Genomic DNA, 14,915 nt, shown 5'->3' on the forward strand with positions numbered 1-14,915 from the left:
AGCATCTAAGATGTATAAAGGGGTTGGGGGAAGTATTGCCTCTGCAATAAATGCGTGCATATGGTGTCACAAACTTTTTAATATTGATCTGTCTGATTAAAATATAGCTGAAGGCTGTTAGATAAGAACAGACAGGTGATGTAGCTGTTAGAAAAAGTGCTATTACATTTACACCTTTTAGAATTCACAAATATGACTAAGTGTGTAATATTTTGCTAAAAAAAAGAACCTATGATGTGAAGTAGTCTGCTCTTTTGTGGCCCTTCAGTTGCTTGCATTTCATTGTTCTCATGAGTAGGGCGAATAAGAGAGATAAAGTCTGTACTACGCCCTCTGCTGATGGTGCATCATCGATTGCGATGGTTCGGCTCCAAACTGGTGTAAACACGGGCTGATGAACTTGATAACACCAAGGCTCTGAAAGTCCTCACTGGAACTGATTCATGAACCAAATCTGATTTGGTGGTGGGGGGTATTTATGTCTGACCCCCCCTCATCTGGGGTCTTGTAAGGACACTGTTGGGGGGGGGGGGGACTTGGGGGGGGGGGGGGGGGGGGGGGACGGAACGGAACGGAACGGATTTGGTGAATAAATTAATAATTTCATGAGGTGCATATGAGCTTGTGAGGATTGTTTTCAGAGGCACTTTTTAAACGTGCATATCCTTTATTCCAGTGCATGTTAAATGGTGTAAAGGGCTGCTGTGACTCTTGGTTGTCATCATCCTATAACCTAGAAAGCAAATGCAGTGACACGGAGTGTTTGGGCATCACTCTGAGGTGTTGTTGGACCACCCCAAACACCTCATTGGGTAGCCATGATGAACACACCCAACTATGACCACAGTTTTTTCCTTTTCTTTACATACATCTGTTGGTTCAAGGGGATGCTAAGAACATCAGTTTCGTGGAAAAAAATTATATAGTACCGAGAAGACTGGCAGACACAACGGACGTGAGTTGTAATTGAGCGTTGATGCTGTCCGCTTGCTCCAGGTGGCCTTTGAACCCATTGTTGTGTCGCGGGTGACGTCAGTGCCGTGTGCGGGAGACGGAGCGGCGTGCGCCTGGCTAGACAAAGACGGCGGACCGACCGGGGTCAGGCAGCAGCAGAGAGCCGAGAATCACTGTTTTTATAACTAAAAGGGAACTCCCAGCCTCGGATTTCAGCTACGGTCTCATTGACGATACGGAGAATGAAGACTCAGCAAATGTCCTAGGAGTATGCTTTGACTCTAAACGAGGAGAAAAAAACAACAGTGCCCTATTTTCGATTTTTAACGTTTTTTCTCCAACGCCCCCATTTAGCTTGCTAGGTGGCTAGCGCGCTAGCTCTTAGCGCTGCACCGCACAGCACTGGTCTCCTCCTCCTCCTCCTCCTCGCTGCTTCACGTCTTTCCCTCAAGAGCTGGACGACAGGCAAAGAGAGGACCTTAAAGGCGAGATAAAGTAAGTTTGCGAGGTTTCCGGGTTTGTTTAATTTTAAAAAACAACACGGGTGTTTTTGAAAATGAGCACAAGTTCGACTGTCAGAGTAGAGCTTACCAGCTAGCCGCGGTGCTCCCAAACAAAGGGGTCGACAACGTGACTGAGTGCCGACTATGTGGAGCTAGCCTGCTAGCTTTCTTGTTGAAGCCAACAACAGCATTCACCCCCTCTTTTATTTACGTCTTAATTTCGATTTACACGTATGCAGTTGACTGAAGTTGGCGCGACAAATCTTCGTTTTTATCAGCGTGGGGAAATACTTTATTCAGCTGTGTTGGGACAGACAAAACAATCAGCCTCCTGGATGGGTCCAGTTGTCAGACAAGAAGCAACAACAGACAAAGCAAGGCGCTCAAATCAACATCATGATGCATGCTGCTGTTGATGAGTGGTCCCTGTTGCTGATCTCTACTTAATTTTTGTACGTTTAATTGATTAAAAGCCAACAGTTTGTTTTTGTTGTTTTCCTTATTTTGTTTCAGCTGAGGGTGAGCTCACTCCCAACAAACAGGCATCCGTGATCTGATGTGAGATCCACGGAGAAACTATGCCTAGCCCTTTATTCCACCCCGAGATTATGGACCACGACGTGGTGATCAGCAGCCAGCACAACGGCGTCGGTCTGCCCCGGGAGACGGATCAGGAGTCCCGGGACGAGGACCACCAAGAGGTGCTCCGTTTTGCCCTGGACCAGCTGTCACTCATGGCCATGGAGAAGGTGGATTGTGGGGGCGGAGGTAGTGGAGGCAGCGTGCTTGTCGACACTCTGGATGGGAACCAGGGTCCGGGCTCTGATGGCTGTAATGGTGTAGGTGGAGGGGGCTACATGGATCTACAAATGATGGAGCACCCCAGTGGGTCCCGGGACTCACCGACGTCCTGCTCTCCATCCCCGGAGTACTACGGTTCTAGCGGGTACCACATGGCCGGCTCACACGCCATGCTCCACGGGGAACAAAGCTCCGTCCTCTCCAACAGGAAAAGAAGCGTCAACATGACTGAATGTGTACCTGTCCCCAGCTCTGAACATGTGGCTGAAATAGTAGGGAGACAAGGTAAGTACTGTGTGTGTGTGTGTGTGTGTGTGTGTGTGTGTGTGTGTGTGTGATGCTGATCTGAGTGATTATTATCGGTGTTTATGTTTGTGCAGAGCTTGTTTGGGTAGCATGCAGCTTGGTCGTTCTTTGTTTGGGTGGCTGCCTGCCTGGTGAGGGGAGGGTTTCTGAACTTTAACTGTCTGGGCTTAGTGCTCTGGTTGGACTGCACTCACGGTTTGGGTCTTTCATGGCAGCATAATGCGGATACTCGGTTAAAAAAATAAAAAAAAAACCCGGCTCACCTCCTGTTTTTACGTGCCCATTTTTTTTTATCAGTATTTAGACAATGCCCTGACATAAAGTGGGAGAGTGGGGGTGGATGATGAGTAGGATTGAGGGGGAGGGGTGGAAGAGGGTCAGACAAAGCGGCAGATTGTCGGGAGTCTGGACATGTCTAGAAGCCTGCACCAAACAAAGGAGATATAGCGAAATATGCTCAGTTGACACGTCGCCGATCCGAAGTGGTTGATATGAAGGCAGAACTCGCTACTCCGACACATGTACGTGTCCGTGGTGCTCTATTGTCGGTTTTTTTGGAATAAATTTTAGGCAGAAACGGGGCAGCAGGCGCACAAACACGGGACTGGGCGGTGTTACGCCCTGCACCCATCGCTGTCTGCCGATGCTGCCGCTCACGTACGAGCCGCCACGTTTTAAACATGTACGGTTTCCTCCTGGTTTTTCTCGCCTTTTTCGAGACACCCTTGAGGTGCTCTGCTGTTTGGGGGACAGTTTTGGCGTCGTAGCCGCGGCGGCATTACGGCATTGTTCCCTTTGTTTGAAAAAGCCATGCTTTCTGCTTCCCACAATGACATCACGCTCTGTGGGTCCTATTGGTCGCCGACAATGAAGCGTTCTCACTTAAAGACACAGTACGGCGCGGATGCTGGAGGGGCGACATAACATGACACAGGCTGCGTGTTTAAACTCTCGAATTGCCGGTGTACCTTCTTCCGTGTGGTCCCACAGATGTGTTGAGTTGATGTAGTCACAGCTCCCGTTAAAAGAAGACACCGCATTGGCAAACAAAAGGCAGCGCTGATGTGGCCTGTTATCCACCACAGATAATGCCTCCTGTACTGTACCATATACAGTATTGGTAGACTTATTGTAGTTAAAGTTAGAGTTAATGTTGTCATAACAATTTCTGATTATTTGTCCACTTGTTTTAATGTTACTGAGGGCAGCTGAATACATGGAATTTTATTTTGCCTGTAAGTGTACAAACGGTTGTCTCTCCGTGTCTAACTTTGGTCCTGATTTTCTGTTACTATTAGAATGAGGTTGTTGATGTAGGGCCACCTTCGCTGCCAACTCTTTGCAGCAGATTTCACAGATCACCTCCTTCATGTTGCTGAGATCTCCACTTTCATCTGGCTCATAAGAAGAACATGCTCACAGCCACGCCGTGGTGTTGAGCTTTCGGACTAAATCCATAACGTGAATCTCAATAGATGCTAATCGAACAGCAGCAGTTTAAGTAGAAGTTAAGTGCCTCAAAATAAACAGCCAGTGCCATTAAACCACAGCAGAAGAAATGGGCACAAAGGCTCGACGTTTTGTTTTAGTTCCGTCAGCCCATTTTTGTACGAGTGTTAAGGCCGTGACTGAAAATAAAAGGACTGGTGCAATTATGTAATAATTGTCACGCATGTTTGATAACTATGAAGCGCCACTAACTATATATAAACACAGAGCTTAGCACAAAAAAAAAAAGAATACGCATGTACTTTATGGCTGAGTTTTAACAGACTGTGCTTTTAAACCTTTCAGGCTGCAAGATTAAGGCCCTGCGTGCTAAAACAAACACCTACATAAAGACTCCAGTCAGAGGAGAGGATCCTGTTTTCATCGTAACGGGACGCAGGGAGGATGTGGAGATGGCCAAACGCGAAATTGTATCTGCAGCGGAGCATTTCTCCATGATCCGTGCATCCCGCTGCAAAGCTGGAGGAGGAGGAGGAGGAGGAGGAGGCGGCTCTCTCCCCGGCCCACCTCACCTACCCGGGCAGACCACCATACAGGTACCAAAATCTCTGTGGCTAGGGTGACCAGATGTCCCGAAAAATTCGTGACAATCCCGAATTCTAAGCTTTTATCCCGAATCTGGCTGTACTTGTCCCGAAAATTAAACTTATGCCAAATAATTACTTTTTAACCCCAGGTAAAGTACACATCTCAAACTAATGCTACTGCCGTCTGTGCCACCTAGAGGCTGCTTGCTTGCGCAGCCCCAAATGTTAAGTGGCTGCGTGCTGCCCCGGCTACAGTGTATCTATTTTGTTATCTTTAGGACATTCTAATTCCATTCCATTGCAACAGTAAGCGCGAACAATGACCGGCGCGAAAATTCACTTTCACTGACACATCAATAGCTAGCGAAATGGCAGGCGAAGAGCCACACCACCAAGCAAAAAAAACAAAAGCGACAATGCAGGTACAGGAAGGAATGGGAGGGCAAATATTCATGGCTTACAAATGCATTGATGGATGAATTTAAGGTGTTCTGTAAAGTGTGCAGGAAGGAGTTTGGCGTTTCCCACGGAGGAGAATCTGATGTTAAACTGCATGCTAGTAGTAAACTACACTGCACGAATGCCATAACAGTAGGAAGAAACACGCTGGTGTGTGTCTTCTTTAAAAAACAGGACGACGTACTGTATGATAAAGTTGCTGCTGCTGAGATCACATCCGTGTTTCACTCTGTCACCCACCAGCAGTCGTATCGCTCGTATGGCATAATATGATAGGCCTATTCCATGTTGAGATGTAACAATAATCAATGTTTGAATAGCGATATAGCCTACAATTTAATAGGCTATAATGCGTTTTGATGTTTTGTACGTTCAGTTCGTTATGTTAAAAGTTAAAGTTAATTTTAACTTTCATGTTAATTTTATGAACCCCGGACTGTGTACGTTATACCAATACACTGGAACTTGCCATGATATTACCGAAGTGTGCGTCTTTTATTGCAATTATACCCAATCTATACTAGAACACCGACGACAAAGCATTTTATTACTGTACATGTAAGTCAGCCCGCGCATGCACGCGCGCCCCGTCCCGAATTTCAGCCAACCTCATCTGGTCACCCTATCTGTGGCTAGGAAATGTTGTGTTTTTAGTTGTACTCTACAAAATAACAAAGAAAATGCTGAACATGTGTTCACGTAAAGGTCTTGAGAAAAGTACGGCCTTGGCTGAAGTTTCTTTCCTTCTTGTTGATCCAGGTCAGAGTTCCCTACAGAGTCGTTGGTTTAGTTGTCGGACCAAAGGGAGCGACAATTAAGCGCATCCAGCAGCAGACCCACACCTACATTGTGACGCCCAGCCGAGAGAAAGACCCGGTGTTTGAGGTGACCGGGATGCCGGAAAACGTGGACCGAGCGAGGGAAGAGATTGAGACTCACATCACTCTGCGAACTGGCACCTTTGTAGACCTGCAGGGAGACAATGACTTCCACACAAACGGCACTGATGTCAGTCTTGAAGGTCTCGGCTCATTGAGTGCAGGACTGGGAGCATCTCTGTGGTCCAGGGCTACAGGCCACCATTCAGCCCCGCCTCCTCCTCCGCCCTCCCCACCACCTTCTCTTCCCATGTCCGTGCACCACTCCTCCAGCCGGAAGGTGTCCTCCTCGGTCGCCTATCACACGCACAATGGCGGGATGAGCTCAGACAGCTTCAACACTACCCGAAAGGCCAATGAGGGAGGTAGCCCCACCAGCCCATTCAGCACAGGCTCCAGCAGCGCTGGAGGTGGATTCACATTTGGGGGGGACTCTACTCCAGGATTGCCTCCCTCAGAGGAACTGGGCTTTGAGTTCAGTGCTTCCAACATCTGGGCACCTTTTGTCAATGGCGGAGCAGGAAATAAGACCGCTAGTTCCTCCCAGCAGCAGCCTCTACGGCGCAACAGCAGCGGCCTCAGCGGTGGCGCCGTCACTCCACGATTGTCTCCGACTCTGCCTCAGGACACGGGTGTAGGCCCGCTGGATCACCCGTTGGCCCGGCGTGCCCAGAGCGACCCTCTCAGCACTCTCTCTTGGCTACAGTCGGGCTCCTTCTCCGGCGCGTCGAGCTCCAGCTCCGGCGGCTCGTCAACAGGCTACTCCTCCTGCTCGGCCTCCTCCCTGCCCGGTGGCTCACCCACCGACTCCGAGGGAGGCAGCAGCGGCGTGGCCCTCAGCTCTGGGATGCTGAGCCGTCTGAAAGGCTCTGGCCCTGGGGTGGCGAGTCTGGTTGGCGTTAGCCCTGGGGTCAACAGGGACTGCTTTGTGTGTTTCGAGAGCGAGGTGACAGCAGCCCTGGTGCCTTGCGGCCACAACCTGTTCTGCATGGAGTGCGCTGGGCAAATCTGCCAGTCAGCTGAACCAGAATGCCCCGTCTGTCACACTCCTACCACACAGTGCATCCGCATCTTCTCCTAATGCCCTGGGCATTTGTGTGAGGGGGCTTGAATATGAGGGGTGGGGGGCAGGAAGGATATTGCAGTGGGGCACCAGCTGTGATGGAGCCGATGGAAGGATTCACACTAATAACCTTCACACGCAGATGATGGACCATAATAAATGCATTAATAGAGATGATGATACTATACGGATGTTGATATATTGCTGATACTGTCAAGATTAATAATAATAACAATAATAATAATATTACAGTGACAATGACTTATTTTCTGAATTGAAACTGGTCAGCAGGCAGTCGGGGCTCGGACAGTCTCTCGTTTGTGAACTTATGGAAAGAAACTAGTGTCTTATCTCTCTTCAGGCCTTCATTTCGACCTGCAGCAGCCCGCTCTGCCGGCTGCCGGTCCGTCTCCACACGTGTTCATCCTGGCTTCTTCAGATTTCTGCCTGCTTTCTCTCTCACAGCCTTTCCTTTTGACACTTTTGTACTTAACAGATATTTTTTGATGAAGCTGTCAACGAGGCCTGCACTTTTCTACTCCTAATTTTAATGTTCTCGACCCGTTCCAACGAATCCCTCTGTCCTCCGCAATCACTCATGCTATTTTTTTGTGACATGAAGCGGAAAGGTTCCTCTTTTGTTTTTGTTTTCTAAGCTTTGGAACATCTTTTGTTTTGATTTTTTTTTTTTTTTTTTTTTCTTCTAAAAGGTCGGCACGTTGTCAGGCACCTGGCAGAACACTACACCCGAGGGACCTGTTAAGGACGAATTCCTGTTTCTTGTTGCAACACAAAATTTAGCCATCAGTAAATAAGCCAAATGAATGCTATTAATAGACATCTCTATTCCTGATTCAATCCAGTAACGCGTTGGTTGACGAATTTGGACGAGAATCCTTTAAAAAAAAATAAATAAATAAATCAAGAAACGTACCATAAGCGATGCTGACGGACCGTGACTGTGGTCAGTTTGTATGTGTGGGCTGCCTGACAATCCCTTTACATCTCTTTCCTTCTTTTGTGTGTGTGTTAGTGTGTATGTGAGAGAATAATGCCCACTTATAATGTTGTTCACATAGAGTCAGTGTGTCATCACCACGAGAGGGTCTGGTTTCTGTCCTTCGCTCGGTCTTGTAGGAAGGCGCCGCTCCGGTCCATCCACACGAGAGCATTATCCTCTCACATCCTGTGTCTGTTACACTTAGAGCTGCGTATTTAGTGTTTTCTTCTAGTTTCTGACTCTCGACTGTCTAGTGTGTGGCTAACGAGCATATTTTGAACTCTAGGATGAGATAGGGCTTTTCTGATGTCACACGAGAATGTTTTGTGAAATACGATTGAAGGAGAAAAGACTGCTCCTCCCACGTAGAACAATAAAAAGGGGTTTCAATTGAACCCCACTCCCTCCCTCCTCCTCACCCACGCACTGTATCCCAGACCCTTGTTTTTAAAAAAAAAAAGAAAAAGGAAAAAAAACAAACAGTTCCGGTTTTGTTAGGTTTTGGTCTTCCACCCCTCTCTCACAGCAAAGCTGTTTGGCACTCTCTCAGATGACACACTGTTGTACCCATATAGCCCCGTACTCTTGACAAAAATGTAGTGAGCTATATGGATCGTAGTTTGAGATTTTGTCGCGTGTTTCATAGAAATATCGAGTAACTCCAGTGAGGCAGGTACACCCTGTTTTGTGTTTGTGGTTTTTTGAAAAAAAGTTCAGCGTGAGTTTGCAGTAACTGCCTCATATAGTGTTAATACGCCGTGATTTTGGGCGACATTGGTGTGCCGTTTGCCGTCGGCGGCCCTTTGGAACATGCGTGGGAATCCGCTCATAGAATGAGACAAGCCATGACAACTGAATTAAAAGGACACACCTAATTCTCAAGGGCTTCCTCTGACTGCACAGACGCATAATCACATTTTCAGGCTCACACAGTAGGAAGAATCAACTTATCCTTTATGGCAGCTAGTAGCTAGGTCATCCAGGGCTTCCAGACACTCTTTGTGTTCCAACCCCATCAGCTGCAGAATGTTTTGCTTCTTTATTTTTCCAGTTGTCCCGACACAGTCCTCACATACGGATCCTGTTGGTGCGTAGGGCGACGCTGGTCGGAGTCGTCCTCCCTGGACGGTTTTGATAGAATGGAATGAAGGGCAGCTCTATAGGAGTACAGGATCGAACGGCTGCTGTTGTGCTTTGGTGCTCCGGTTAGGATAACGTCCAACTTATTTGCTGTTTTTTGACTGTTTGTGCTCTCCACTGTAGCTCGCACCCGCCGCCATCAGAACAGCCTGCCCGGGAGCTTGAACATGTAGTCTTTGTAAAGACGTGTCTTTTGGTGCTTTTGGTGCAACTCCCTACTGAATCATAGAGATGAACAAACTCGGTCGTTAGTGGGAGGCCATTTAGTTCTCAGACTAACATCTCCGGTGCACTATAGACCCGCCAGCCCTGTTCTCATTCTTGTTGCCCCGCTCCCTCCTCTTGTAGGACCGCTGTGTTGAAACTGGCAACGCCCCCCTCCCTCCTTCCCGTTGGGTTCTGTTGCTTTTTCGCGTCTTTTCCTTCGCCCTCGAAAAAGACGCAGGGGGCTGCGAATGTGTCTGAATGGACAGATCTGTGACGACTGTTTGTGAAAGTCTGCCGAGGCCTCTTTTTTTAAAAGCCCTTCTTAAAACTGTCCAAGTTTATGTGTTTAAAGAATAACTTTTGTTGTATTTGCCAGATGGGTTTCATGTAAGTCCTGGCGTTGCCCCAGGATGTTTCTGGCCAACGAGAGAATGTTAGGGTTAATGTACAGTAGTTTTTAATTGTTAAAAAAGGTACAGATTTTTAATTGAGAATTTTTTTTCTTTCTTTTTTTTTTTTTTTTTTTTTTTTTTTAGGCAATTGTACCCCCCTCCCCCCAATTCCTTTTTTAAAGGTTTGAAAACAGGGTTTCCTGAGGCATGCTAGTCAGTGACCTCTGACCTTTTTTTTGTGATTAGAGGGGGGATGCTAAGAGAGCCACGCCAGTAAGGGGTGACGGACTCCCCTCAAGCCTCCGCTCTCCTATTTTTGCTTTAATTCTCTTTGTACGCAGAACCAAAATGTAAAACGTCAGCAAACTAGGCTTCAGGCCTAACCTGTATGTGTATATACCCTGGATACAATCAACAGGATCTTGTTTTCAGAAGCGAAATGACTTAATTGAAGATAAGTGTAGTTTCTAAAGAACATGTATCATTATTTGTAAGTTAACCATCTGCATGTCTTCAAGCCACCTGGCATTAGCTAATAATTTTTAAGGTGAAGAAAAAGAAAAAAAAGACAAAAAAACGAAGAAAAAAAAACAACTTTTTACATGTTTTATTTTTTACGATTTATTTGCTTACCTAAATATCCCAGACAATAATGTGACCCTTTTTATTACTTCAAATTTATTTTTATTTTTTCCATTTTTTTATTTTCCTTATTTCCTGTGTACTACATATAGGCAATTTATAACAAAATGAGAAAAATTATTGAAGAAATTTTAAAATTGAAATATATTTTATTTGAAAGTTTATGGACCTTTTAACCGCGAGCCGCAGAAATTGTATAATCTATGATTTGAGCTGACTTGGCGGTTATGAGAAATGTATCAAGAGTTTTATTTTTTATGCTTCTTTAATAAAGTCTTGTTTTTTGGTTTCATTTTTTTACGGTAAAAAATATGAGCCTGTGTCCCCCCCGTGTCTTTATTGGTGGGAATGTGCATTGAACGAGAGGAGCCGCCTCTGCGCCGTGTGGTGGCAGCAGAGCCGCTGAACAAAGCCTGACTGACGGTGTGAAATCTGCACATCAGACCTCTAAGAGCACAAGATGAAGTTACTTCTTTAGCACAGCGCTGGAGCGCTGGGACAGTTCGGGATTAAGAATTAAGCAAAAGGCTCAGCTCAAACAATTTCAAGGCTTCAACCTTGGCTGAATTTGTGATGCTTTATCACAAATACTGGTGATGAGACGTTTTATGTAAAGCACTGATGGTAGAATTAAGGGAATTTACGTGTAATGGACCAAAAGTTGAAGAAATAAAATAAAATAATACCCTAATCAGAAGTCGGATCAACTCCAATTCCTGGGACTCATTCAGAAGAAACCAGACTAACATTGGAACGTAGACACACTGCTCTTAAAAGTACTCGTCTTACAGAAAATGCCTTGAATTACCACTTATTTATTTTTAACTCTTGCCCCCTCTTACAACTTGTGTAATGCAAACGTGTTCCCCTCCCCCTCCACACAGAGGTCAGAGGTCACAGAGAGAACAGACTTTGAGCGCTCACTGAGGTGGAAGCCGCTTCCAGCTGAAGGTTTGTGTCAGTTACACCCTGCTGTCTACGTCTGAGAGCACGCCATCTGCTGAATGAGTTGAGTCAACCGACTTTTTATGGGGAAAGGTGAACAGCTGATGTATTTCCTAACTCGCTGCCTTAATCATTTTATATTAGATGTGGGACACATTTCTCGTTTGATCTCAAATTACAGCACAAGACCACATTAAAACGTGTAGGTTGTGACACAAAAGTCCTTTTAATAGGAAGCAGATCACAATCAGGCTGCATTCCAGCTCCACTTCGTCCTCATTAAAGAACAATCAATAATGATAAGAAAAAAATTACAAACATCCTCAGTAGAAAATAATTCTCTCATGCGAGTTCTGTGTTCACATTCATATTGGTTACAGATGTTTTGGGTTTTTTCTTCTTTTTTTTTTTGGAAAAACAGAAACACACTGATGAGTTATTAGACTAGTTTTGGAAAGTAAAAACAAGTCAAATAAAAAGTCAAGTAACATCAAAGAGACACGTGCTGGCACAATTAAGTTTCCCATCATGCAATTGTAGTTGATTCTATTCACAGGGTGGGCATCATTGGTCTCCACGGAGTTGTGTCGGTGTGCGTGCGTGTCATCTTCCATGCGCCCTTTTTGTGCTTGAGCAGCGGTCGGTGTGTAGGTGTGTGTGGTCAGTGTGGATGTGAACACACACACACACACTCATTTAGCGGGCAGCCAACGAGCCCCAAACTGGACAATTGATTATTTTTCGTTGCTTTTTCAGCTACAACCTGAATCTGACGTGAAGTTTTCTTCTCTTGAGCCCTGGGATTACGCATGAAAACGAGACTGTTAAAGGAGCACTCCACCAATTTATCACCGCACTTTTGTAACGCTGTCAAACTCAGAGACTGGTACAAATAAAGATTGAGGCTGATGAAACAGAGATTCTGTCTCTTTTTTTTCTTTCTGAATTCAACATTACCCACAAGGTGATATGACTTACATCTGAGGTCTGCAACCAGGATCTGATAGCTGCAAGCAGGGGTGGGGAGACGATCATTTCATTGCGTACTTTCAAACTGTCTCATTTTTAAAAAAAAACATTTTTTTAAATTAGACCATTTTCAATGGTCACAGTTGCAGCCACTAAGTGATTTTACATAAAAAACATTCATGACAGTTAACACAGCTGCAGGGGAACCTGTGTGAGAGTTTCCCCCGGTGCTCATCAGCAAACGGTCTCGTAAAATCAGTGGAGTTCCCCTTTAAATGATCCCAAAGACTCGGCAACCAGGGAAGTTCACACAACAACTGAGCAGGATTCATGCGTTTCTATGACTCAAATGAAATCTGGCGGCCTAAATCAAAGGTGTGAGTGGGTTTCTCAAAGCTAGCCGTGGTTTTAAGATTCAACAATCCTGTTGATGAGAGAGAAGGCTTTGCTGAGTGTAAATAACATTCAGAGATTTTTTTTTTTTTTTTATCTTTCAGCAGCGGTGAGTAACGAAAACAGATGACAGGCCCACGTGGGGTGGCTTCCTGCAGCATTTAATAACTGACACACAAAGAGACGAGTCAGACTATGGCCGGGAGTGTCTGCTCACCTTATTGCAGGGAACGGTAAACGGGTCCATCGACCCACATGACGGAAAGTAATACTTAAACATCAGAAATGCTTGGCGGTGACTTTGATGGCTTCATTTTTTGGAGAAAAAGAAAAAGAGCTGCTGTTCTTGCAAATTTGGTCCTACTAAAGGCATTCAAAACACCTCCCTTTTCTTAGGCAAGTAAAAGATTACACACTTCCAACAGGAATGGGAATGTATGAGTCCAGAAACAAAATATCTCAGTCATTTACAAAAAAAAAAATGCAATCAGAACTTCCCCATTCCTTGGATCTTGCACTTGGTGCTTCTGTGGTTTTAAATATCGACCGCGCATACATTTTGGGGGGTGAGTGTTGCTCACAATCTCAGAGCCCAATTTGCAGTTGTGACCATCAGCCTATACACAAACACATACACACTTTTCCACACACATGCATGTACACGATAACAGTAGACACAGCAGCGTTCTCAGAGGGTTTGTCCACAAGGTTCAGTGAACACACAAAACCACTATTGCCTTAAGTAGCTGTGTTTCTATGGCAGCGCAGGCGCACACAGGGACGCTGCGGTTTCCCAACACGAGCAGGGACAGCATGTGTCAGTCCGTGAAGTGACATCCCGGCCCACTGAGCCTGTAGCCCTTTTTGGAGTTAATGTGCATACTAGGGGGTGTGAGACGGTGGGGTATTGCTCCGTTTGATGCGATATGAAGTATTTTGAAAATGCGCATTGAGACCACAACTTTTGCTTCCATCAGCACGTGGGATTTTGGGCTCATAACTGCTCCACGGACAGCGTGTCCTCTCTTTCATGAGGAGGGTTAGTCGGCTGATGTTCACAAAACCATATTGTAGCAGGATTATATGCACCATGCTCACAAAGATAAAATACTGGAGATACCCATCTTTTATGTGGGAAGGGTTGCCATGGCTACAGCAAAGAGAATCACAGTGTTCCTGGGGTCGACATGCAGGACGTTAGTACATTACAGCACAGACGAGCAGTGATGTTACCCCTTCACACTGATCGGTGGCCTCTTTTGGATTTTTGGGCAAAACCAAGCCGAACTCTGATATGCGTCTGAGCTCTGACTTAACACGCTGCACCGTGGGAAGACTACGCTGAGCAAACGACAAGGCCGGGGACGCACTGAAGAACGACACGCAGTCAGGCAGGCGAGCGAACAGACGGACAGACAAACAGAGCACAGCTAGGCAAAGACTGCTCTCCTGAAGATGCTGAGAAGCAAAAGTGCAAAGTGGTCATTCTCAAACTATTCACATGGTTCTGTCGCCCTGTGGTGCGTTACGTTACAACTAAATATACTGCATATAAAAGGAGTGATGTGTCACAGGAAAGAATGAGTGAGCGGCTGACAGCTGCTTGCCAATGAGAGGGTTCCCCTAAACCGAGGGCAGCTGCAGAAAAATAATGGAATTTTTATAAACGTATTCCCCATGTTTGCATTGATAACATTGCAATGTAAATGTTGCATAATGTATGCAGATTTATGTACAATAGAGCTTTTTTTTTTTTTAAGTGTGTGCTTGTATATTGCACGGGGTTGTCTATGTAGGCGTGAGTGGTATGTGTCAATCCGGTATGTCTCTGCTGTTTTTGTGCACACGTGTTTGGCCCTCCTCCACCCTCAGCTGCGGCCCTCTTCAGCCGATCGCTGGTCTGACTTGAGCTTGACGAACTCTTTGGCCACGTCGTCGTTATTGCGCTGAGAGAGGATCCGCAGCACCGTCAGGCCCGTCTCATCCATGTGGACTCGTCTGCCCAGCGGCAGCCAGCAGGTGACGCTGCCTTTGCTGGCCATGTCCTTCACCTGCAGCACGGCCATGCCCACAGTGCGGTCATCCCTGGCGAAGCAGTAGTCCTTCACACACACCTGCAGCTCGTAGCCCTCTGGTCCCACCTCGGTTCCCAGCGAGCTGAAACAAGACAAAATGACATTAGTGTTCCTGGCTCACATGATAGCTAAGATGATCCGATTAGATAGAT

At 46.1% G+C, this 14,915-nt stretch overlaps 2 protein-coding genes across 2 annotated transcripts in view; one reads left to right on the forward strand and one right to left on the reverse strand.

Moving 5' to 3' along the window:
• The first annotated feature begins 1,090 nt into the window (after positions 1-1,090).
• Positions 1,091-11,078, forward strand: LOC142399140 (RNA-binding protein MEX3B). The gene is made up of 4 exons (XM_075483626.1): positions 1,091-1,449; positions 1,971-2,543; positions 4,359-4,609; positions 5,819-11,078. Exons 2-4 carry the CDS (start codon positions 2,036-2,038, stop codon positions 7,016-7,018), a joined length of 1,959 nt encoding a protein of 652 aa, XP_075339741.1. The 5' UTR covers positions 1,091-1,449; positions 1,971-2,035; the 3' UTR covers positions 7,019-11,078.
• A 454-nt stretch (positions 11,079-11,532) lies between these two features.
• Positions 11,533-14,915, reverse strand: part of LOC142399141 (protein unc-13 homolog A) — a 31,516-nt gene continuing 28,133 nt past the window's right edge. Inside the window, exon 42 of the mRNA XM_075483627.1 lies at positions 11,533-14,845. Coding sequence (XP_075339742.1) covers positions 14,557-14,845 — 289 coding nt within the window. The 3' untranslated portion in view covers positions 11,533-14,556. The remainder of the gene's footprint in view (positions 14,846-14,915) is intronic.

This window comes from Odontesthes bonariensis, chromosome 14 (assembly GCF_027942865.1).
Source record: "Odontesthes bonariensis isolate fOdoBon6 chromosome 14, fOdoBon6.hap1, whole genome shotgun sequence".
Lineage (NCBI taxonomy): Eukaryota > Metazoa > Chordata > Actinopteri > Atheriniformes > Atherinopsidae > Odontesthes > Odontesthes bonariensis.